At 39.1% G+C, this 27,092-nt stretch overlaps 1 protein-coding gene across 3 annotated transcripts in view; it reads right to left on the bottom strand.

The window, feature by feature from the left end:
* Positions 1-309: 309 nt before the first annotated feature.
* Positions 310-27,092, bottom strand: part of STOX2 (storkhead box 2) — a 312,993-nt gene continuing 286,210 nt past the window's right edge. For all 3 annotated transcript variants that reach the window (XM_044680418.1, XM_044680419.1, XM_044680417.1), the window contains 2 exons: positions 16,494-18,744; positions 310-2,984 (listed from right to left, as the gene is read on the bottom strand). In XM_044680418.1, the coding sequence (XP_044536353.1) occupies positions 2,792-2,984; positions 16,494-18,744 (2,444 nt within the window). In that variant the 3' untranslated portion in view covers positions 310-2,791. The remainder of the gene's footprint in view (positions 2,985-16,493; positions 18,745-27,092) is intronic.

The raw sequence follows: 27,092 nt of genomic DNA on the forward strand, positions 1-27,092 counted from the left end.
AGAAAGATTCCACCTAACTCAGTTCTGTAAACCTTTCAGTCAATATACAAAAAAGAGAAGACCAGATAAGAAACCATAACAGAAAGCTCGAATCTCATGGAAGGAGTATGATGGTATCAGAAACTCTTGGAGAGGTGCCCAAGGGTTTGGTCTTCAAGAACCTCAAGACGGAATGGCCTTAAGATCCCATTTAAAATACATTTTTCCAAGAGTAAAAATTAACTACAGATGAGAATGTTTCTATTTGAAACTCCTGTTTACATTCCATTTTTTTAAAGCCTATAATTTCAATACTAATGACTGCTGGTCTATGAGAGGTTTTTGAAATTATATACACCATTTGTCTGGCTAGATAGTGTATACGTTTCCTTAGACTGTTAACTTTTTGTCTAATGCTTGACAATTTTTGATTTAAAAAAGTTTTTTTTTTAAATGAGTGATTTCCCCGCCCCCCCCCATTTTCTGTTCACATATTATCTGATTTTTACAGTGGCTATTTTCAGAAGTTAACATAGCATTCCAACATTTCTATTACTTATGAATAGTTTTTTTTAATGAATTTTTGTGGAAATTTTAGTAACCGTATGATATCCAACTCCCCAAAGAAACAGACTCTGGAGTCTATTAGATATATTATCGTTCCTTCTCACATATTTAAACAATGAGGGAAACGATGCATTTCTGAGCAGACATGGCATGCCATAGAGGAAATAAGGCATGAGGGTGAAGGCCCACTGGTTTAGGAGTCTACTCAGAAATGCAATGGAATGTCTAATTGCAACATAAAAAGGAATTCTTAATACCAAAAATAAGGAATCTGACCCATGTGTCTCCCAAATATCTGCAAAAGAATCAGAACATCCCCCAGTGCCTCAGGTTCTAAAGCAAATTGGGGAGGGAATCTACCAATTGTATATAACTGTAAAAAATGAGAACACAGATTTCTGTGATTTCTGGTGATTCAAATTAGGATATTAAGATGGAAGTATTTTACAAATGTTATACCCTAACAAAATCTGAACTCCAACTGAAATTCACATTTACAGTTGAATGCATTAATTCATTTATAATAACTGGCTGACCAAAAAACAAAACCAAACCCATCACAAAGAGAAACTCCGTGCTGTTAGATATCACTGCCTTGCATCTCACATCATTTTTTTTTTTTTACAAATCACTTTTTATCATTTTCACCCATTTTCATTTGCTGTTCTAATAAAAATCTTGGAACTTTCAATTACCAACTTATTTTGAATCAGAAAATTTGGTATCTTTTTGTGTAATAATCCCTAAGCTGTGGAAAGGCATCTTTAATGCCTTAAACTAGAAACCAAAACAAAACAGCGATAAACCATTTGTGGGAACAATATGGGCTAAAAACATCTATAAGCCTACCTAAGAGTGACTCCTGAAAGTTGGTACCAATGTATCTGTAAACATTACTCTGGCATAGTTCATATATGCATAATTATTCTGGGAAATTTTAGGGGAGTACAAATTATGTATATGCCACACCTGTAGAATGAGGGCTTTGTGCTAGAAATCCCCTGGGCACAAATATATCTCCGCTCAAATCTTATTTTTATTTGTCCACAATCATCTTTCCAGGAATCAAAGGCCTGAAGTTCAACTCTCCCTAAATCTGCTCTTCTATATAACCACTAAAGATTATTTTCCACAGCCTAATTTAGGCATTCTATTTAAAACTACATAAAATAGAATTATATCCTTCCATTAGAAAGAAATAAACTCCTCAGGCCATACTCTTCATTTGTATCACAAAGAAATTGCTTTTCATTTAAACAAATTAGTTATTTCCTCTATTAAACTAGGAACATCATAAGTATCACAAGAATAAAATGACCTCCCTAAGATACATGATTTAATACTTAAGAAAAAAAAATCCGCATTACTTCTTCCATCACTCAGTGCTGTTGCTAAGCCAAGTCGGTCGATTCCCCCTTTCTTTGTCCACTTTAAATTCAAAGACCTATAGATTTCTCTTTGTAGTTATGGAAGGTTTAGAATCAGACAAGGATCTGATATATTCACCCCCGCCCCCTTCCAAAAAAAAAACCCCAAAACCAAACACACACAAAAAAACCTCATAATAAAATACCACCCAGTAATTCGAACACAATCCCTTCTAACTCACTTTCAAGGGCTGCAAAAAGAGTGTCATGAGAACTCACAGTGAAAATGATGGGTGTATAAATAATTCACAGACAGAGAAGGGCTGAGGTCCTTTCTAGCAGTGTTTGGCGCTGTTTTCCTCAAGGTGACCTGTGCCTTTTATTTTATGCTTTCTGTGGTGGCTTAGCTTGGGGGGAAATAAGTGTCAAGGATCCGTTCTGTGGCACCGTTCAACCAAGGACTAAGAACTTCATCACACATCTGTGGCATATGTCAATGGAATTAGCAACCGCATGACACCAAAAAATGCAGCTAACACCTACAGTGGCTAGACTCTCACCTATGTGCTCAGTTATGATCAGTTAAGCAAAAGTATACACATTACCCCTACTGGGCTAGTCTGTTGCTACAGAGCCATAAACGTGAAAAACAATACTTGGAAATTAAGATTTTTTTTGTTTTTTTGTTTTTTGTTTTTTGTTTTTTTGTTTTTTTGTTTTTTTGTTTTTTTGTCCTAGCCTACTTAGCAGCACAGTTTAAGTAAACACCAAAACTGTGGTGGAGATGCTTGTCTTCCCAAAGATGTAAACATCGGTCCCAACGTCGTAAACTTTGCCATACAGGATGAGACAAAATATTGGAGGAGGCAGGATGACTATCACACACTAGTAACAGAAGCTTGCAAGCAATTGGGTTTCGGCAACTTCTCGGCTTCATTTGCTGAGGGGTCTGTACTTGTGCGGAAGCTGAATGCCGGCGCTGCGCCTATGTGCGCGGGGCTCAGGGTTGGGTTCTGACGACGGTTACTTTCAACAATGCTGGAAGTGTTGGAAGCCAGGCTCTCACGGGTTCTGGAGGAATTAAAAAAAGAGAGAGAGAGAGAGAAAGAAAGAAAGAAAGAAAGAAAGAAAGGGGGAAAAAAAGAAAGAAAGTTTTCACATAAATAATTACATATCAAGTGCCAGAGGAAGAGAGAATGATGTATTTAATGGACTTCCTCTGTTGGTTCGTAATGTCAGATCAATAAACTACCCCAATTTGATTACTCACATATGTTTCTTCAAAATGGATTCCAGAAGTTTTCACGAGTCAGTATGTTATAATACTAGCACGTTAAATGGGCTAAGGGATTTCATATGGCTGAACACAGTTGGATTTTTTAACTCAAGGAAACAATTTCAAGATGTCACGTGCTAGACAGACATCAGATGGATTTTTTTAAAAACACATACACACATGAATAAATATATATGCATAATGCCTTCATTTTTAGGCTGGCACGTAAAGAAGTAAATACCAAATTGGGTCAGTGAATTTACTGTTAGATTTGTTGAAATTTACCATATTGGACTCATGATGCATCGTCCAATTATGTGAAAATTGGATCCTTGATGCACTCCAGAGAGTCCATTTTTAGTTAAGACCTTTGAGTCAAATTTTAACCCTTATAAGTACTTTTTAAAAAATCCACAATATGAAAAATGCACCTATTCCTGCCATAGACACAGATCGCAAACCCATTTTACCTGAGAGATATTCTGTGTGGTCATGATCCAGGAATTTACCGTCTTCTGGCAATGACCCTTTCCCAAAGGGTTGGGTTCTGGTCTTGGGGGGCAGCCATGCAGGCAGACCCCTTTGCTTGGTATATACTCAAAGCCATCCTACTTGGGTAGGAACTGACCGAACAATTTGTGCCAAAGCACTAGGGGAGAACATCACTTGAAATGAGTTCAAATATTGTTAAGGCAAATAAATAACATTTGCTTTTTCCATTCAGTTGTGGGACATATATTTATTCTTTCCTTCCTTTTTCCTTAGAGGATTCTATGTGCTAAAAATGCTTTAGCAGCTTTATTCAATTTCTTGGTTAATTTCTCAAGTTTAAATGGCTTGAAACTATTTTCATAACTCTAAAAGGGCTAAGACAATCATTGAAAATTTGCTGGGAGATTACCAACAAAATAAAACAAAACAAAATTCACTCACTTTAGTGTTAGGGTACCATCACTTAATGGGTTCCTGTGTTTCAAGCCATGAAGAGTTAAAAGTTTTCTGGCATGATGAGAGAGGGTCTCCACCTCCATACAGATGGATTTACTATTAGCTAAAGTGAAAAACAGGGGAAAAAAAACCTAACATACTTCATATAAGTTTTTGAACTCATTGGGTGGATCAATCATGCCTGATACGTGTTGGAAAAACTATCACGCTCTCTCTACTCTTATATCTGACCTAGATTAGCACATAAAATGTATCTAATAAAACTGAGGCTGTGCTTAAAATGTCCTTGTCATCTGTGATCTGCTCAGACCTGGTGCAGACAATGTTCCCTGCCTTTCCTTGCCTCCTGGCCACTCGAGAATCTTGTAACCTTGGACCACAACTATCTAAGGACCCTCAGTTGTCAGCAACTTCCAGAATCTTTCTGGAAGGGATGAACAGGTAACAAAGAAGCTTGCACGTGGTCCATGATGGAAACAAATATCACTTGGTCTACATGCAGAAGGTCCCTCCAAAAGTTAATACAGTCTAAGGAGAGAAGGCCAGATTCTTTACTTTTGTCTGCGAGTAACTTGAAGCCAGGTCTTAAAATCAAAGGGTTAGTCTGAATTTCTACACTGCTAGATTGGTCTTCCATGAAAGACTCTTGGTCTATTTTGTGTCAGAATGCTCTTTTTTGAATAATTAAAAGAAATGCTAAAAATCAGTTACAAGTTACTGAAAATTAAAGCTCTTTTTTGCTCTCTGAGTTTGTGGACACTCCAATCTAAAATTGATCAATGGGGTCTGTGGATCCCAGGTTGAGTATTTCTGCCTTAGAGTAACTTCATGTCTCCCTCCTTCCCAAAAGAAATATGAAAAGATTCAACTTTCTCCAAGGGAGTCAGTGTATTCAAGGCTATGGATTATGAGTGTCTACTTTGCCCACTCTCCAGTCCCTTTTGGCTACATGAGTCACCAGTATGTTTAACAACCAGTTCTCTAATAATAAAAATGGACACATGACACACTTCTAAGCTTTATCTGTATTATTAACATTTTCTCCTATCGCTTGAAGTTTAAGCAATCAACAAAAACTCTACTCCTGATCTGTGGTAATGGCTGGTTTTTAAAGGTATAAAAGTTGACACTATGCCAGCTAGCTGCCTTTTCCTCATCTGAAAAAGGATGATAACACTAGTTCCTACCTTCTTCTTAGCGTGGTTGTGAGGATCCAATAAGAATATATTTGTAAAGTATTTTATAAACCTTAGTGCACTATTATTATTGATCAATATCATTATTATTAGTAGTAGTAGTAAGGAAACCAGTCATAAGTAAATACAGTTATTAAACTAATTCGATCATTTTTAAAAAATTTATTTTGAAATCAAGTTCACAAACTCCAAGTTAAAAAGCCCTACTCTAGAAGGGAGCCTAATGGAGAGGTAAGTGGGAGCTTTACAGATATTTTTATTAAGGACAATAAATTTAATGATGCCTAAATGATCATTCTAAATGGACAGAATGAACTCAGATATGATCATATAACTGTTGCCTTCTACATGGGTGGTCCAGTCAAAAGACAAACCACAAGAAACTCCCTTCTACAGTCCTCCAAAGTAACACTAGAATCCACTTCTCAACTTCCCCAAGGTTGGCACTTAAGCATCTAGAACATTGATTCCCAAAGTGGGTGCCACCGCCCCCTGGTGGGTGCTGCAGTAATCCAAGAGATCGGTGATAGCCACAGGTATATTTAATCTTTCCTATTAATTGCTATTAAAATTAAAAAAATTAATTTCCAGGGGCACTAAGTAATTTTTTTTTTCTGGAAAGGGGGCAGTAGACCAAAAAAGTTTGGGAACCACTGATCTAGAAGTTTGGGTATTGGGTGTGGAAGGGAGCACCATGCTGGAGTAGAGAACATACCAGCTTTAATATCAAAAGATATGGATTTAAGTTTCAATCCTGACTCTTCCTCCTCATTTAACATTAAGCAAATAACATATCTCATTGTTTAACCTCAATTTCTCTCAACTCTAAAACAGGGTGGATTTAAAAAATGCTAGCCCTGCCTCCCTCAGAGAGTGGCTTATAAGGAACAAAATGAGGTAATATGTATAGAAATATCAAGAATTGGCATGGGGGGGGGGGAGGAATGACTATGGGAAATTAGGGGAGAAAAGGAAAACTTCTTTTGGTTGTCATGAGCTCCTGTGCCCACCAATCCCTGATGTTTTTACCACATCTATGGCAGGGTCCATTGTGGTAATGGGAAAAAGGAGAGAAGGGAGGAAGAATAATCCTATTCTGCTTTCTTTGAGGGAACTCTTGTGATCCTCCACCAATATCTTGCCTCTGCTTCTAATTGTTTCAGACACAAAGCAAGAAAGACTAGAAAATAAGAGAAAATTATTTCAGAACTCTGAACTCCACATTGGAAGGAAGGAAACAAAGCATTAAATTAAGTGCCTCCAATGTGCAAAGCACTTTAAAAATGTCATTTCATCCCTACAACAAAGTAGGTGTTATCACAATCCACATTTTACAGCTGAGGAAACTAAGGCAAGCAGAGATGATAGATGACTCACCTAGGGATCACATGACTAGCAAGTATTTGAGGCAGGATTTGAATGTGGGTCTTCCTTGCTTCAGGTCTAGTGGTCTGCCTCTAGTAGGTGAGGGAGAAACCTAGCAGGACTCCAATTCTTGCCCCTCTCCTGAGGAACCTTCCCAGCCTCAGCCCCTTCCCCACTGCTTCACACAGATGCTGTTTTCCCAGAATAAAAAGGGCACAATTAATTTGAAATCTTTCACTGTTGGTACTGCAACAACGGAAACTTATTCCCGCATCAGAACTCGAGTGCTTTCCCCATAGAAACATTAATTCCCAAGGTGATATTTATAGAAGGTTTCTACTCACGGTATGTTGCAGGTTAAATACATTAGATTAGGAGGATATGGCATGAGAAGCTAACTAGCACAAAGGATAGCATCATCTTTATGGGAAAACATATTCCAACTGGCATTCAATGAATCCACAATAATAAAGGCTCACTTTGTAAAAAAAACACAACAAAACAAAACAAAAAAAAACAACCCTGACCTTCCATCTTTATTAGAGCCAGAGGCAGGACAGTGGTAAGGGCTGATCATGTTTTAGACTTTAAAAATATTATTAAAACTCTCTACATTTATCACATTTAAAGTCCTTACGTTCTCTTTGGCAATATTTATTTTTTAAGCCTTTAAAAATAAAACCTTACCTTCTATCTTAGTATAATTCTAAGACAGAGCAGTGACAAGGGTTAGCCAATCAGAGTTTAAATCACTTGTCCAGGGTTATAGAGCTAGGAGTGTCTGAGCCACATTTGAACCAGGTCTTCCTGATTCCAGGCTTGGTGCACTCTATCCACTGTGCTACCTTATCTGTCTTGGTCAGTTTTTACAGAAGCACTCATCTTCCACTGATATCTTAAGCCAGTTTTCCATCTTGGTGCGGGGGTGACCCTGGATCTTCAAAGGTTATGATCATAGATGTCAAATCCTATTTTTCTTTACTCTTGTCTCTGATGAAAGAATTGCCCTCCTTCTGCCCAATGCCAACCTCTCTAATGGTATCCTTCCTTCATCCCATTTCCTTCTCTCTTCTTCCAGACTGCCTCCTCCAAATCCAGTCTTGGATACTTACCAGCTGTGTGATCCTGGGAAAATCATGGCACCTCTGCCTCAGTTTCCTCAACTGTAAAATGAGGATCATAACATCACCTACCTACCAGAGTTGTTGTGAGAATGAGAGACTATAAAATTCTAATGCTGGTTACTTTTTAAAAAATATTTTATTTTTTAGAAAAATTTTCCATGGTTACATGATTCATGTTTCTACTTTCCCCTTCATCCTATCTTCATCCCCCCCATAGCTGATGCACCTAATGCTGGTTATTATTATCATTTCCATTTTAGCTATTAATAACCCCTCAAATATTTACTAGTATGCAGTCATGTTGTTTCTCCCAACAGAATATAAAATCAAGGGCAAAAACTGTTTTGTTTTGTTCTCTGTACTTCTAAGGACTAGAGTAGTGGTTCCCAAACTTTTTTGGCCTACCGCCCCCTTTCCAGAAAAAATATTACTTAGCCCCCTGGAAATTAATTTTTTTAATTTTAATAGCAATTAAAAGGAAAGATAAATGCACCTGTGGCCATCACTGCCCACCCTGGATCACTGCAGCACGCACCAGGGGGTGGTGGCACCCACTTTGGGAATCACTGGGCTAGAGTATAGTACCTGGCATGCAGTAGGGGCTTAGGGAATGTCTGCTGCCTGAATATTCCTACCTCGAAAGGCTCTGAGCCCTGGCCAAGTGACAGACAGCATGTTAGTGGAACACCAGCTTATCACCACAGGGGGACAAATGTTTTTGGCCAGAGCAACTCACAAAGGTTGAAGACTTGGAGGGGGGGAGCAAAACTGTGTTCTGTGTCAGTGAAAAGATGCCTCCCCCACACTTGGCTGCCATATGCATGCTGAAGACACTTCCGATTCCATGTAGTATAGACATCAGGACCAAGTAGGACTTAAAGGATTTCTGAATTTGGAGCAAGAATGGACCTTACTTTTGGCTCAGATTTGACTGTGTTCCGTGAAACCCAAAAATCAGAGTTATGAGATAGCCAAAATATCATATGCCAATTCTACTGTAGCTCGGCTCTGGCGGGCTGCCACCCCTGGTACTGGGCTCTGTCTCACTTCTGAAGATAAATGCATAGCAAAGAAACTATGACAACAAGGGCTCTCTGTTCCTGAGGATCTGGAGTGCATTCATTTCCTAATTTGCTTTTCCTGGGTCCTGAGAAAAGTATCACCAGCACTTCTGAGGTGTCTGTTCTCCTATTCTTACCACATCAGGGGATAGAAATTCCTGGGGAATGGCTAACACTTGGTTTGAGAAAAAGACAAGTCTATTGTAGATACTACCATGGATTTAGCCCATTAAAAGACTGTTGCTAGTGCTATATCTGAAATATACGGCTCTAAATCCACCAGTTTTTTTCATCAAGATTGACAGAAGCTTTGAAGGCATATATTATGGTCCATTATGAGTGCCCCATCATATTTCTTTCAAGTGAAAAATCAGGACTTTGCAAATAAGCTGAAAAACTAATTTTTGAGAAAATAGGTTTTTGTACATGTGAACCCTCCGAGGATTTCACTGTCATAACCTGCTTTAGGACCTATTTAATTTTGTCTCCCAGAACATTAACAAGGGCATAGTACATTGCCGAGTTTCTCTTCTCTTTAAAGTAGCAAACTATTCAGTAAGTTACTCGGGTTTTCCTTTAACAAAGTCAAGGGGTGGGGTGGTAGGGAAGAAGACACTGTTTTTGATGAATCATCTTTTCCAGATGCCTTATTTTTCATCAAAAGTAATTGTTCTATTACAGCTAGTCCCCAAATGGTGCAAATAATGAATTCCATAAAGCGGTTGCAAGTATTTGAATTTGCACTATTTGAAGTTATAATTATGTATGATATGGGTAAATGCTCCAGCCTAGCAAAAATATGTGGTACAAATTTGATAGTACGTGGCCACTTCATGAGACTCATTACTCACACTAATCAGGATCTAACTCTTCTAAAGATCTCTAAGCTATAAAAAAAAAACAACAACAGACTATTGTTTGGATTAAGCAGAAAGGTTAGTGGCTTTGCCCATCCTTGCTACATGGGCAGGGATACAATTTGACGTTCACTTCTCACCAGGCTAAAAATCTAGATTTCTTGTCAAGCCCTCAGCCATGAGTTGGGTAATCCATGTGGCCTCACATCAGAGAGTTCTCCTGGGACCTAGAACAGGTATACTTTATTTCCCATCTGGTTGAACTCCTGGCCATCCTTCATTATTCCCCCAGGAAGTAGTTAGATCACATCAGCTCTGGAACTCAGTACCATCTGCTGCTAGGGTCCTTTCCAAATGGAGTGAAGACCTTAACTTCCAGAACCTTCCTTAGGGAGAAGACCCAGGTCAATCATCACTTTATTTCTCATCTGACTAAATTCCTAGACTTCCATCACACCTTTGTACTGGGTCCCTTCTTACACTCTTTTCTCTGCCTTTTCTTCTTCCTTTTGTAAGTTATTTTCTCTCATTAGATTATGAGCTCCTTGAGGGCAGGCTCTGGCTTTTGCCTTTCTTTGTATACCCAGCATTTAGCACAGTACCTGGCACGTAGAAGGAAGAGGTGGGTAGAGAGAGAAAGAGAATGTGTGTGTGTGTGTGTGTGTGTGTGTGTGTGTGTGTGAAAAGGAATAACATTTAGATAGTGCTTTACTATGTGTAAGGCAGTGCTAAGTATAAATATTATCTCATTTAATCCTCACAACAACCCTTTAAGGTAGGTGCTATTATTATTTCCATTTTACAGTTGAGGAAACTGAGGAAAACAAAAGTTAATAACTTTCCCGGGGTCACACAGCTAGTAAGTATCTAAGACCATTATTTGAATTTATGTGTCCTGGACTCTAGGACTCTAGCAGTCTATCCACTGTTTATTAACTGATTGCCCAAGATCTCCTCCCTTCAAATTTGGAATCTTTTCCCATGCACCATACTTGTCTTGTAGGTTGCACTGGCTAATTCATCACCCTGTAGTTTAAGCAGTGAGTGAAAAAAGGGTATCAAGATTTTATGACTTACTGGTATCAGGATGCCAACTTTTAAAAAGACATTCCATTTAGGGGCTGAATAATAGGTTGTGTATACAATTTATATTTTCCTCATTCTATACTGGTGTTATTTTTAATGAAAACAACTTGAGGTATCGAAGAATCTATCATCTTCCCTGCTGGGTAGAACCATTCAATGCAATAATACTGTTGGTGATCTCCAAAATGATTACTCTGAGCAAAAATGAGGAAAAGAAATCACAACCAAGCAGAAACGAGCCAGAGGAACATTCCTCAATTAAAGTTGCTGTTTCTATATTAGATGTCAAATACAACCCTGATCATTCCAGAGTCTCTAGGTCAGAAAAAAATGGTCCATATGGTTTTGCTCTCAATGCTGACAAACATTCACACTTCATTGAGCTATACATGTTTGCAATATATTAAATAGCTTACCTATGCTTGTGTTTTGAAGAGTCATTTTACCAAAAATCTGGCAGCCTTGGTGATTTGTGTCTTTGGGGATTGTAGCTAGGAGAGATGACATGGTGCAGTGGATAGAGAGATGGCCTTGAAGCCGTATTTAAATCTAAACTCTGATACGCTTGGGCTGTGTGATCCTGGGGTAAAGTCAGAAAACCTCTCGGTAACTTTCTGAGAGTGTGCTTTGCAAAGATTGTGCCAACCTTCCTTCACTGATGGAGGAATGTTGCTCCCCTGTGAGTTCTCTGTACACCAATGAAATCACCGGTCCAGTCCCAGGTCCTATATTTAAGCTTCAGTTATGCCCTATTTTTCTGGCTACGGCTTTATAGCATTTAGGTTATTTCCTTAAGGGATGAATGTGTCATTCCTAATAGAATATAAGCTCTCTGAGGACAAAGGCTGTTTCTATCTAGTCTTTGAACAATGCCTAGCACATAGTAGGTGTTTTAATATATGACTGTCACTTAGCAGAGTCAGAGATTGTTCCCCTGTTGGCTTCTTCCTTCAATGCATTATTGGAGTGTAGAGGTGAATCTGGTCTCTCAAAGACTCTACTAGCAGAGCTCATGTTCTGGCTAGTCCTACCCAAGCTGGAAAGGAAAGTACCCAGAAATGTACTCTAAGGTGTGCCATTCACAAAGCAGTCTTCACTAGGTTTGGGGAGACTCATCATCAGAAGACTAACCACAGAAGGTTTGTCAGCCAGAGTCCCCCCCCACCACCACCACCACCACGAAGCTGCCATGGCACAATGGAAAGAATGCTGGAGTTGGACTTAAGGGATCTCAGGGCAAATTCCAGTGATGCCCATCTGTGGGACAATGAGCAATTCCCTTCACTTTCATGGTCTCAGTTTCCTTATCCATAAAATGAAGAGGCTGGTCTAGATGATCTTGAGGTTCCCTTCTAGTTCTCTAAGGCTATAATACTCCTAAGATACAGAAGGTGCATTCATGGAAGGTATTCTCACAGCAGTGATTCTCAAAATGATGATGTTATCACCTATTATAATGCAGTCAGGGAGTCTCTAAACCAGGGGTCGGCAACGTATGGCTCTTGAGCCATATCTGGCTCTACCTCCCGACCCACCAGTCCGGGCAGAGCCCCAGGATGTCCCCAGGGGACCCTTCAGCCCCTGCCTCATATTCCAGTGCCTTTGGCCTCCTTCCTCCTCCTTCCGCAGTTGTTTATGGCTCTCATGGCTCTCATTGCTGACCATTGCTCTAAACTATCTAAAGAGTTATTTTCCCAAATATGATTTGACTCTTCCCAGAATCACAGACAACACTTTGGCTGGACACTGTGGCAATATATGGGAAGATAAGCCTTTTAAGCTAGGACTAAAAACAGAGTACTGAAGAGAACAGCTCTCTTTACTCCTTTCTTTGATAACATGGGATAATCACATCAATTGGACTAAGATGGGATAATCATATTTGGGGGTGGGGGGTGGGGGGCTATGCTTTCCTGGTCCTTATAAGTGACCACAGGAGACAACAGATGTCTCAACAATTTAATACTGTTTGACCAGAGGTGATCCAAGCCGTTCATTTTACAGGTGAAGAAACTGAGGCCAAAGGGAACTGCCAAAGGTCCCAATGTTCATGTCCGAGGAAGGCTCTCTGACTCCAGAGCCCATGCCCTTTCTCCAGTATCAAACTGAAGAAGAAAACAAAATTAGAAAATGAAATCATTTGATAATTCCAAAAGCTGTCTAGCACAATGGCAAAGTTCAAAGATTCTACCTCATTCAAGTGAGGATGTTTGGGAACGTTTAGCTTTTTGACTGCATCATTGAAAAGGAAATATAAGACCTCATTTTATAATACAAATCTAAGCAAATAATAGTGGAGAAAGCAAGAGGGATATATTCTGTTCTTAAGAGTAGCAAGGTTCGAGTTCAAACCCTGTTTTAGACACTTCAGAGCTGGGTGAGAAAGTCACTTACCCTCTGGGCTTCAGTTTCCCTTTGGTAAAATGGGGACATTAAAAGCACTTACCTTATTTACTGCATTAGAGTATTGGTAAGCATTAAATGTAAAGTGCTCTGAAAGGTTTCAAGTGCGCTATACATTTCAACTACTTCTATACCTATATATAAAAGAGCATATCCTTTGATTTGTATTAGATCAAATGATTAGGGCAATTAGGTGACTTAGTGGATAGATTACCAGAATTGGAATCAGGAAGATTTATCTTCCTGAATGCAAATCTGGCCTCAGACACTTAACTGGCTGTGTGACCCTGAATAAATCACTTAACCCCTATTTGCCTCAGTTTCCTCATCTTTAAAATGATCTGGAGAAGGAAATGGCAAACCACTCTAAGGGTCATCAGATATGACTGAGATGACTGAATCACAACAATTAACTTTTGAGTACAGCTGTGGTTTTTAAAGAGAAAAGCAAATCCATTCCTTCCCCTCCTCCTCAATCCCGAACCACAATGTATATTCCATGCTAATAATAACACGAGTAATATTGTTGGAAACAATGGCTCCAATGTTCTTACTTCTTTACCCAGAATAAAAGGGTCCCTAACCACATATGACATGTGGAAATGTGTAAGATGAATAATTACGTATGCAAAAGCCCCTCGATTGCTCCCTAGTGCCAGGGTCTTTAACACCCCCCCACCCCACTAGCTTTCTCTTTAAGACAACTGTGTGAAGAGCATTAGAAATTGTCTTGTGGAGAAGGGCTAAAGAAATACCCTGAATATCAAGACACCACACAGCAGAAAGGCTTCAGGTGAACAGCCAGAGACATCCTCCAGTGACTGTTTCAGTTTGAGGATTAAAGGTTTAATTTCTCTGGGATCCACTGTGACCAGAATTCAAAAGAAGGGCAAATTAGGAAAGGAAAACAGAGTCAGAAGAAAAGCAGGCCAAAAAAAAAAAAAAAAAAAAGGCAGCACTACACTGGGAGATGGGGGTGAATTTTTAACAGAAAAAAAAAAAACAACCAAAAAAATATTTAGAAAAGGATGAAATGGCTCCTGAAACTGATTTTTAAAGAAGTTTATAACTGGAAGCAGCTAAGTGGCTTGGTGGAGAGAAAGCCAGATCCGGACACAGGAGGTCCTGGTTTGAAATCCGACCTCAGACATTTCCTACCTGTGTGACTGAGCAATTCATTTAACCCCAGTCATCATCTAGCCTTATTTCTTTTCTGCATTGGAACCACTATACAGTATTGGGTTTTGTTTAAAACAGTTGAAAAAAAAAAAGAAAGAAAAACGCCTAAAATGGGACAATGTAAATCTGTTATACCCAAGGCTGTATTTTGTGACATCCAGGGCTGCCAAGGTTAGAGTGTGATTTTCAAAACAAAATTCGAATGATTGTTTAGTTCTGTTCTAAAAAAAATAAAAATGCCATAAAGGGCCCCACCCTGGGAATCATCAAAATGTTAAGTATCAGGAGAGAAGATTAAGATAATCGAGGAGAAGTTGACTTCAACCTCCAAGAGAGCTGGGAACAAGCTGACCTCCCAACAGTATTTCTGCACCCAAGAGTCACCAATCCGGATTAGAAAGGGGAATGAAAATGAGATCCCTGGGTCAGCTGGGTCCTTTGAGCACAAAGAAGAGGCTGAGGAGGAAGGAAGCAAGCTAAGCCCCTCTTCTCTGCCATTCGACATAGCCCTTCAACAACCATCTTCCTGACTGAACAGAGATGGAGTCTGGTATAGAGCTAGGGATAGAAAGGGCACAGAGACTTGGATCAAAATCCTGCCTCCAAAGCTTGCTAACTACTCAGTCTGAGGTCCAGCCATTTACCTCTCTCAGTCATCCAGTTTCTCCATTTGAGGAATGGGCACAAAAGCATGAAACTGGCTGCCTTACCTGTCTCCCTTGGTTGTGGTGGGGAAAAGCACTTTGTAAACCTTAAAATTCTATAGGAATCTAAGTAGGATTATTATTGACTGTCAAATGCCTTCAGCTCTTCTTGAAAATTGGGGCCAGTTCTCTATAGAAATGCAGGGTATCCCAAAAGTCTTAGTATAGTTTTATATAGTATAGTTTTAAGGCTTTGTAAACTAAGACTTTTGGAACACCATGTATAAATAGTTTGGGGTCATCAACTCTACAGCAGCAGTGAGAACAATATTCATATTATTCAAGACAACACTCAGAGACAATGAAATATAGAAGAGAGTGGACCAACCTCAAATTCAAGAAGAGCTGGGTATGATTGGGCAAGCAACTTAACTCTCCATATTAGAGAAAGCTGTCCTTAGACTTCCTTATCTCATGCATTTAAATGCCAGGGAACATTTTATCAAAGACTAAAGCAGGCAACCCCTTATTTCTGAATGGCTGTAACTCTTCATTGGTAGAAGACATTTCCTCACTGGGAGTGCCTTACACGAATTAAAGTCATTGGTTGGGACACATATTAGCAACAGATATTTTTACAGTTCTTTTAAGGTTTTCAAAGTGCTTTACAAAAAAATACCCATGCCTTCCCCCCCTTTTGAGCTCTGTGCCAACCCCACTCCAAAAAAAAAATTCAAAATTTTTACAAAGGAAGGAAAACTTGATATTTCCCAAAGTTCTAAGATCATTTAAGGGGGATTCTGGACAGGAAAGGGGGCACCTCTTCCCACTGTGTTTCCTGGCAGAACTACAGAAGGGAGAAGAACAGAGAAGGCATGTAGGTGGGGATAGGACAGTACGGCAGAGAAGGAAGGGGTATGACAGCTGTAGCAGCTATTTTTGTCATCCAAAAAGAGATACCCATCTAACTGTTGATTGGGGTAGGAACAAACCCTGACTTCCTGAGCATCAGTGATGCTTCCTCAGAGGCACAAAACCCCTGATGTCTGAAACTCTCAGATTAAACGCTCTAAGGTTAGGTCATCGCAGACAAGAATTGGTCTGAGGGAAGGAGCCAACCCACCAGTCCAGATTGGTGATCTCTACAGCTGCAGAAACATTTTTTTTTCAATTCCTGAAAAAGAAGTCAGAAACAGGTTGTCAACAAAACAGTTCCACAACTCAGAGTTCAAAGAACTGATACTGGGAAAGCACCTCAGTATTGATGTTAGGCATTAAACTGGGGGGTAGGGGCTGTCTTTTATCTCTTTTTGCATAGTGTCCTGGCACACAGTAAGAGCTTAATAAATGACTGCTGACTGACAATGGCCAAATTATGGAAAGGAGAATGTGTATATAGACAAATAAACACATCCCTCTCCCCAGTATATATGTTTCTTACCGTGGTGAATTAAAGCCACTGTCCACGGTGATACTGCTACTGTCCATGCTGTCTAGCCGAGCCGAATGTGTCGCTCTCTGGCTGCTGCTGTTATCGGTTTCCTTTGGGGTGAGGAGGGTGAGGTTCTTTTCAAATTTTCTCTGTAGGTCTCTTTCTTTTTCCCTCTCCAGCAACCACTGCATGGTCCCCACATCGTCCCGATTCTTCTCCTCTTCTGTGTTCTTGTGTGCCCCTTCCTCAGAGTCGTCATCATCAGAGACATTGTAGTAGTCAAAGGAAGCTTCCTGGTTCCCACCAGCTTCCTGCTGTCGTTGGGAAAGGGGCACAGCTTGGCCCACTGAGGCTGCCAGGGACTGTTCAAGGATCTCGCAACGGCCCGGCAAAGCATCCGGAGATGTCTGTGGGTGAGCTTTCAGGAGGGACACGGTCGGCTTGTGATAATTGTTCATGGACAGGGCACTATGGAGCGGTTTGAACAGCGTGTCTTTGCTGAATATCTTATCCAGGCTGATCGACTCCGTGCTGTGGTGAGGGAGCAAGCGTCCATTGGCAAGCGAGTCCACGGCCGGGCCAGAAATTGCCGCCAAGCCTCCCCCCGGCCCTTTGGGCGACTCCTCTTTGTGGACCACGGGTTCTCTGGTGGGGTGCTGAGGCTGCCTCTCGGAGGAGGAGAGTTTCTTCATCCCGTCGGTCAAGGTCAGAGTGTCAGCGTCGTCTTTGTTCTTCCCCAAAGGTGATGGAGCGGTGAGTACTGTCTCGCTGGAGGTGTTACACTGAAAATAATCATCCATTGCGGTTTTGGTTGGACAGGCATTGAGTTCATTATACGGCGGCAAACTCTCTGGAGGTTTGCTCTGTTCCGAAAGGCTACAAGAATTGGGGGCGTCAATGCTGCCACTGACAACTTCGGGGATACACACCTCTTTATAGTTTGTGGATGAAATGTGAGCCCTTGGGTGACTGACCGTCTGCGTAGGCCTTAGAGTACTATCGTCGGTATAAGACTGGCTAGGTGTCGTTGGATCATCTTGGCTACAACCTTCGGCTATGTCCTCGGTGGTCCCTAAAGAAACAGCACCAAGAGGGCCTTTGGAATTATCCATCGACCTGGATCTCTCCTTGGCTTTATTGGACCGTTCATTCCTGGACCTTCGATCCTGGGTATGGCTGTGACTTCGATGGACCTTCGAGTGAGAACTTCCCCGGGAAGGTTCAGGAAAAGGCATCTCGGTCCTCCTCTTGGCCAGTTCTCCAGACACGTCCCATTCCGGCGTCATGGGAAAATGAGGCTCAAGCATGTTAGGGTGGCTGTGCGTGATGAAATGATCTCCTTTGTGCTCAACGATGAAGCAGCCTTCCCGCGGCGACCGAGTCAGAGGATCGCCCAAGTCATAGTCTCGGTCTGCCGTAATATCCAGATGAGAACCATCCGAAGGGTCTCCTCCTTTGGACCCCCGCGTCTTGCTATGAGAACGAGTTTTGCCGTGGGTCTTCCGATGGTTCCTGCCCTTCTTGCTCCTCCCACTGTGGTGGGCAGACGACCCTGTTTTGCTCCTCTGAGCCTTTTCTTCATCGAGTTTCTTCATTAGTGCAGTATGCCTCATGACGTTTTCAACGGTCAGATCTGGGTTAATGCGCCTGATAATTTCCATTTCTACCTCTCTGGGGATTGTAGTGGGTGTCTCCTCATCCCTCAGAGGCCACTCCTCTGGGGGAAACTGTGCAGAAAAATTAGTTAGTTGTTTTGTCTTGTCTTTCTTAAAACTTAGCCTAAACAACTTCAGCCCAAATTTTTTGGACTGTTTTTCACTGTCTTTAGGTTTTGAAAGCGTTTCTGTCTTATAAGAAAAATTTACAGTACTTTTACTTTTTTCAGTGGGTGGCAATTGGCATAGAGAAGGGGGACAGTCCTTGGCGGCTTTCCTCTGCAAAGTAGATGCATGCATGCTATGCATGTCTTCTCTACAACAATGGCAAGAGTCGCAGTGGTTTTTGGGTAATGTTCTGTCCCGGACACAGCCTGAGGTGGAGGGTGTAATGGTCCCTGGCTGTGGAGAGGTACACTGAGTCCTGTCAGGTATCCTCTCATCCAAATGATACCATTTACTATTAGTTCTTATGAGGGAAGGAGTAATAAAATAAGTCTGTGGGGTCACAATAAAATAGCCATCTGGAGTGGGGTAGATTTTCCTCTCGCGAACCAGCATGTTCAACGTATGCCTCAGGATTTCTTGGCTTGGAGTTGGAACACCTGAAACCAAAGCAATACACAGATGAGAATTGAGCAGCCACTCTTGCTTGGCCCCTTCTCAAAATTCTTCTCCCAGCATCCATCCCTCTTTCTAAGTGTATTTTGCAAATAGAGAAAATAGGTTAAGGAGAAACCTCTACATAGCAACAGAATAGGAACAAGTTGAAAAATTCATCCAAAAGTGACTATCCAGCATGCTCCTGAATATTTTTTAATGTACTATCAATATCTAGAATAATATTGCTAATTACAAAATACCAAGTAAGAAGCATGTTACATTATGGTCCTGATGCCAATGTTTACCTGCTCAGGAGGTAAATGGGTCATTTTTCCAGTGGACAGACAATATACAAGAAATGGAAATATGGTTTGATATTTTAAAGATACTATTTGCACACACACACAAACACACACAGAGTCATACAGCATGTTCTATCTGGAAAAGGGACTCAGGGATCATCTTTTCCCATATATACACCCTCCTCATCACTAATAACCCAGCAACAGTGAATTGACTTCTCCCAATTCTCAGTCCAACCTTCTTTCTGGCTACAGTACCTCATTGTCCTTAACAAAACCACCATCTTTAAGAATTAGAGTTAAGCAGTGGAATTGGGAAGGAAGGAGAGGAAGGAAAGAACATGAATCATGTAACCATGGAAAAATGTTCTAAATTAATTAATTAAAAAAGAACTAGGGTTAAGAAATCTTATCCCAGCACTCACTGCTCAGGCTAGTTAGAACCTCCTAGAGCAGTAGCATCAAATTCAGATAGAAATATGGGCCACTTAACCCTGTATAAGTAGTCCTACTGGCCAAATACTAACTTGGAAAACCAAGAATTAATGTAATTTATGCTCTTTCATATTTTTATTTATTTTGTTAAATATTTCCAATTTTTAAAATCTAATTTGAGCTGCACTCAGGAATATTGGAGGCCTCATGTTTGTCACCTCAGTCCAAGTAAAATTATTATTTTTATATAAACACAAAATATAAATATTAAAAGCATCCACAATGTGCAAAGAACTTCTAGCATCCCATTGTGGTTTTAGGATGTAGTGCAGGATAGAATAAGTAATAAAAATTGCATTAAAATTTCAGAAAGCATTCACCAATCTTACAAAACATTTGACCATAGCATCAGACTTAGAAGTAGTACTTGATAGTTACTAAATAGGTCTGGATGTTCAGAGAAAGTCGCTTTCTTCATACATAATGCTGATGGGTAAAAATTACTTATAGGAAACACTATTCCCTTGCTCAAAGACCTTCAATAATGCATCTTTTTCCAACCTTTCCTATCTTATTCCTTTTTAAAAATCTCTCTCCTGTACTCTGTAGTTCAGGTTAATGAAATCACTTTCAGTTTTTTGAATACTACCTACCTGGCTTTCTAATCTCTATACGTTAGCTTCTTTATATTCTTAAATTTAGGATACCTTCTCTGCTTGCTAAAACTTGTCTCATATTTCTTTTCTTTTATCATTAATTGTATTTTCTTCTCTCTCCCATCCTCCCCACTTCCTGTTCTAAGCAAAAAACCTTCATAAATAAATAAATACATACATAAGTCAAGACAAAATTTTTGTTGACCATTTACCAAAAGATTTCCCTTGTTTTGCATTTAAGTCTCTGGCAAAAGGTAAAGAGCATGCTTCATCTTTTGTCCTGTGGAACTGAGGACTGACAGTACACTAAACAGTCTTTCAAAATTGTTATTCTTCATAAGGTTGCTATCATCGTACAAACTGTTTATCTAGCACTACTTACACTTCACTCTGCATCAGTTCACAGAAGTCTTCGCAGCTCCTCTGAAGCTCTTTCCATTTTGTCATTTTTAAGTCTTAATGGAAATATCCCATTACATTCATATACCAAAATCTATTTTGTCATTCCCTAAGAAATGAGCACCCCCTTAATCTCCAGGGGGTTTTGCTATTATAAAAAAGAGTTGCTATAAATATTTTCATACATGAGCATCCATTTTCTTCTATTAGTCTCTTTGCAGGGATATACATAGTATATAGATACTGCAGGGTCAAAAGGTATATATACCCTTTGGTCTAGTGACTTGTGGGTCTAATTCTAAATGGCTGGACCAATATAGAGTTCCACCATTAGTAACTCTGGCAGACCGAGTTAGAGAATGTTGTTTCAGCTCAAAACAGCAGACAAATTATTAGAACAGAAGTAACATAACACAGACCATGTACACCCAATCTCTGTAAACAATTCATAGTATTCAGTGTTTTGACTCTGGGTCCAAAGTGCCTCGCTCAGAGCCAGATAAAAATAGGAACTTAATACATTGCTTTTGAATTGACTAAATCCCAACTAGATTATAAGGTGATTCTTCTCTATTTTCATACTTTATCTAGTTAGACACTTTGAGTTTTCAATGCAATTTTGTGTTTCACTGATTCTATGTTTTTAAAAAAAATTGGAGAAAAATCAGGAAAAGAACTCTTTCCAGACACATACACAGATATAAGTATAAAAAGTATAAAGGTAAATATACAGAATAGCTACTATATTTTATTGAAAATTGGTATTCACTAATTGAAGATTTCTAAAATATGGGCTTAGCAAAATGAAAGGAAGGTGCCTATCTTTAAAAAGGGCAGAATGTCTGAGGAGTGAAAAGTTCTTATACAGATATAAGTGGCATTTGATCCCATTATTTCTGGGATCTTTAAGTGCATAAATCAAATAATTGATATAATTCAACCACTCCTACAAAATTTCTATTCATTTGTCAATGGTTAAAATACCTAACATTTACCAAGTCAAAATAGAGACAGCCAAAACAAAATAGCCCCAAACCTGATTCTTAGCACCCTTCTGCACCTTTCCTGACTGTCTGCCATAATTATTGCAAAAGTAGGAAAGTACACCTCCCAAATTTTTTGTTTGTTTCTTTCATGAGTAGCCATGGCCAATTTTTTAAACTGAATCATCACCTTAGTGAGGCGAGAGAGAATGTAAGTCCAAGAGCAACATGAAACTTTATTTTATGGGGCATCTAGTCAACATATATTGCAGTACCAGAAATGAATATTTCAAAATGAGACTACTATGAAAATAACTGTGGTTTATGTGCTAACATTAGTTGCTACAGATAAACAGGTAAAGAAATTCTATAAAGATATTGATAGGCCCCTTCTAAGTTAAATTAATGTATTCTGATACTTGGTGGTTGTCATGCAAAAGTAGAAAAAGGTGAGGGCACAGAAAAATAGATGGTTAAAGTATAGTCTGGGAAGAAGGCATGAGAGAGGCCAGAGTCTTAAGGATTACCCAGAAGTCTTATGCCTTTGCATCTTGGATGCTTTCTTTGAGTAAACAAATGGCAAGCATGGGACACGAGTACCAAATAATCCACAGAAAAATTTTAAAAAAAATAAGATTTTGTAAGCAAAAGACTTATTTTTGACAAAGGAATTATTCCTGAATTAACTTTCTGTTCACAAGCAGACCATCAAATCATCAGACCTAAGACCAGAATGATAAAAAAAGAAAGCAAGAAAACTAAGTTCTGGTGTACAACTGAAACAACTTGATCTAGAACCATTTAAACAAGTAATTAGAAATCAAAATTGGGAATCTGGACCACAGAAATTGTATAGATATTGATTAAAATGATTTTATACATTAGCTTAACCAATATAAACTAATTAACAAAACAAGGATACCAAAAGAGCCCAGAAAGTACCTTAGTCAACAAACATCTAACGTGTGCCAGATGGAAAAGACGACTGCCAAAGGCAACGCTGGGATAAAATATAAACTCGTTTATAAAATCCGACAAAGAAGGATGATGGATAATGATGAGTAGGTTCATCTCATAAAGCAGAAACTGTAGACTATAAAACTAGTTTAAGGAAATCTTGGCAAGGCATCCAACTAAGCAAAGTCATCCCAAGGGCATTTAAGGATGAAAATGGAAAGAGGTCAACAAACAGAAGACAAATGGATGAGATTTGTAAAAATCATTATCACAAACTGTTTTCTCCATCAAAGATAGCAGAACAATCCCAGATGTCCTGAATAGAGGAAGCTAAAATGATATTAAAGAGAACGAAACTGTGGAATACAGATGAACTATCTATATAGTCTTATATACATTCACATATATAGGTATATTTATATTTAAAGATGTATATATGTTTATATATCAGTGTATGAGTTTATATATCACATATAAGTAATATTTACAAATATATGTGTACATATACCTATATATGCACATATACACACATTTCTGTATATCTGGGAAACCATCCACAAAGAAAATGACAATTAAAAACTCAAAGGAGCAGATGAAGTCATCAAGAGAGTTGTAAAAAGGGAAGAGGGTATGGGACAGAGCCTTATCTTATCCTAATCAACCTTAAAAACTTCATTTCCTACTATCCCCCAATACACTTTTTCCACTCCATGTCAGAATGGTATTGTCAGGGGCGACTAGGCAGCATAGTGGATGGTCTGGGGTCAGGAGGTCCCAGGTTCAAATCTGGCCTCAGATACCTTCCTGGCTGTGTGATCTGGGCAAGTCACTTAACCCCAATTGCCAAACCTTGCCATTCTTCTGTCTTAAAGCAGAAGGTAAGAGTTTTAAAAAAAAAAAGTATTGTCACTCTCTCACAAGAAAACTATGCCTGCCTATGTCTAAGTCAATGTTTTTCTCCTTCACGTTCCTAAAATACAGGAAAATGCTCACCGTTTCCAGAGAGTTAACAGACATAATTGTTTTGCACATGTGAGTTCAATCAAATGAGTTAACATGGGAAGGGTGACTTGCAAACCTTAAAGTGCTATAAAAGTGCTAGCTATAATTATAATTAGTTTTATTTCAGACTGTAAACTCCTTAAGGTATGATGTCTTATATTTCTTCTGCATCTCCTGTAATATTCAGTACAATATTCTAGGTGCTCAATGAATATCTGTCTAAGAAGTACTTGAATGTACAAAGTATCAGAGAATATGGCCAAAGCTCATATAGTCCTAACACAAAGTATTCTTTCATTGGGAGAAATCCATTTAATTACCACCAATAATTCATAAAGTCTGCCAAACACTGTGTAAAGACTTCTTTAATGAATGTTTAAGTCATACAGTGATTATTATTAATGGGGCAGCATCACAGGCTTGATTAACACATGCATGATAAAAATCTTACTGAACCAAAGAGACATGCAGATGTCTAAGTCTCTGCACTAGTCCAAAGAGCACACCGCCATTTTAACTTCATATTTTTTTGGCTTTTCAACATCTTTCTAGTAGTAGATTAGCCAAAATAATTAAATTTGATGGAATTCTGTTCTTCAGTCAGGTGATAGATGATGTGAGAGCATTCTCTATGGTGTTCTTCCAAAATCTTCCCTTAATCAAGAATCTGATATTGGCTTTTTGCAAAGATCATCAAAGTATACATTTTCCTATAATTCTGAAGTAGGCTACATATGAATATAGCAGTATAATATAAATACATTTTAATATACTATAAAATTATATACATATACATACACACACATCTATTTTTTCTCCCTAGTGGTAGATATAAGCTACATATATTACCATAAGCTGAACCATGAAACCTGAGATATTTTCCTGAATTAGCAGTTGGTAGGCCACAGAGTTTTTCTCCAGTAGCATTTTTTCTTACACAGCACTTTCCCTTACCTATAAAAGAATTCAAAATGTTTCAGATGCACACAGTGTGCATTACTTGCATCCATTTAAGTCCTAGTCTGATGCTTCATTGTGATGTGATCATGACCTTGAATCCATGAGAGCCAGGCCAGGGTGCAAGGTCCAACAGATCTTATATAAAGGTGGAAAAACCCTAAGTTTGGGTTTAGCCAACAGACTATATCTGGGACCAACCTAGCTAAATGGGGAAAGGATTATATGACCAGAGGTTGGAAACAAAGAAGGGATCTGTTGTAGCCACATCAATCTATGGAATGAGAAAAGAAAAGCCAAAATGCTCCCCCAGTCCTGTGCAGTCTCCACAGTGATGGCAGCAGGGTGGAAAAGGAAAAGTGGATCTAAAAATTATACAGTTCACAGACTATTTACAAACATTAACTTAAGTGTTGGCATTCTCTATGTTTGACTTTTCTCCATTGCCAACAAGTTGGTGCACTACTGGAGGGACTAAACCACATCAATACAGACATTCTGGCTGTAAATTAAACCAGAAGGCCTGAAGAAGTTACAGCTAAATGGAAAGACAGCTCTCAGGTTCTCCTTGAAGAGGCAAATAAATGTGTTGGCAGGGGGTTGGTTTCATCCTGCGCCCAAAGGCAAAAATAAACATAATTTCATGAAATACTTAGTCATCTTAACTTACAGTACTCACGAAAAGCATAAGCAAACAGACCACCATGAAGATAATTGCAGCTTATGTGCCAATATCCACTGAAGAAGATGAAGTATAAAAGACATATTAAGAACTTGACAAAATCCTCTGAACTCTGCCAACATATACCTCAGCACTCAATGACATCAATGTGAAAGAGGGTACTAAGGAAGGTGGCAAAAACCAATGTTAAAAAATAAAGGATGAGAACAAAAACAAAAGGCTACTTGAGGACCATAATCAAGAGTCTTAAACTTCACATCATGACTCCTTCAAGGAAAGAGTTGGAAGATGGTCAATCAGGTGAGCACTAAGTGATATAGTATATATAATAAAACTGACAGTACTTTAAAGTTAAGAAAAACAAATAGTTTTAGACATAGCAGCCACTTCAGAATTAACTTTGCTATATTAAACTATCAGCTAGTTAGAATATACCTGTCAAGTCTGTGGGAAAGGAAGGAATTTAAGACCAAGCAAGAGATAGAGAACATTGCAAAATGTAAAATGAATGACTTTGATTATATCAAATTAAAAAAAGTTTTGTGCAAACAAAACCAATGCAACCAAAATTAGAAGGAAAGCAACAAACTGGGAGAACATTTTTATAACAAAACTCTCTGACAAAGGTTTAATTTACCAAATATATAAGGAACAAAGTCAAATTTACAAAAAAACAAGCCATTCCTGTAATGCAGGGATTTGCATGGCAATATTAGCCTACGCAAAGCTGTCAGTTGCCCTGGATGGAATGTTGCCAATGGCATGTGCCAGGTGCCAACTGGCAGTTGGGCTGAGACTATAAAAGCCCCTGCAAACCCAAACATGGGTGCTGTTTTCCCCTGACTTCTCCCATCTACTCATCTACCCCTTCCTTTGGGCCCGGGTGGTGGGAGTAGAAAGGGTTGAGGGAGGAGATCGTGGGTAGGAACTTAGGAATATCCTAGATATTAGGACCTTCTTTAAGAGCAACTCAACAATAACTATTTTGATAATCAACTAAATTAGCCAGAAAATCTGATCAATCTCTTGACCAGAGACAGCTTTTTTCATAAGGAAAAAGATTTGTACAAAAATATTTATAGTTGCGCTCTTTATGGTGGCAAAAAATTGGAAAACAAGGGTATGCCCTTCAATTGGGGCACAGCTGAACAAATTATGGTATCTGTTGGTGATGGAATATTACTGTGCTCAAAGGAATAATGAACTGGAGGAATTCCATGTGAACTGGAATGACCTCCAGGAATTGATGCAGAGTGAAAGGAACAGAACCAGGAGAACATTATACACAGAGACTGATACACTGTGGTAAAATCGAATGTAATGGACTTCTCTACTAGCAGCAATGCAATGATCCAAGACAACTCTGAGGGAATTATGAGAATGAACGCTATTCACATTCAGAGGAAGAACTGTGGAAGTAGAAACACAAAAGAAAAACAACTGCCTGATCACATGGGTGGATGGGGATATAATTAGGGATTATTGACTCAAAATGAACACCCTAATGCAATATCAATAATATGAAAATTGGTCTTGATCAGCAACACCTGTAAAACCCAGTGGAATTGTGTGTGGACTATGGGAGAGGGTGGGAGAAGGGGAGGGATAGAACATGAATCCTATAACCATGGAGAAATGTTATAAATTAATAAATTAAATTTTAAAAAATGAAAAAAATGAGGGGGTCCCTTGATTGGAGAATGGATGAATAAATTGTGGTATATGATGGCAATGGAATATTATTGTGCTGAAAGGAATAATGAACTGAAGGAATGCCATGTAAACTGTAAAAACCTCCAGGAACTGATGCAGAGAGAAAAGAGCAGAACAAGGAGAACATTGTACCCAGAGACTGATACATTATGGCACAATCAAATGTAATAGACTTTTCTAGTAGTAGCAATGCAATGACTCAGAAAAATCCAGAGGAATTTAGAAGAAAGAATGCTATCCACATCCAGAGAAAGAACTGTGGGA

Source organism: Gracilinanus agilis, chromosome 6, assembly GCF_016433145.1.
Source record: "Gracilinanus agilis isolate LMUSP501 chromosome 6, AgileGrace, whole genome shotgun sequence".
Lineage (NCBI taxonomy): Eukaryota > Metazoa > Chordata > Mammalia > Didelphimorphia > Didelphidae > Gracilinanus > Gracilinanus agilis.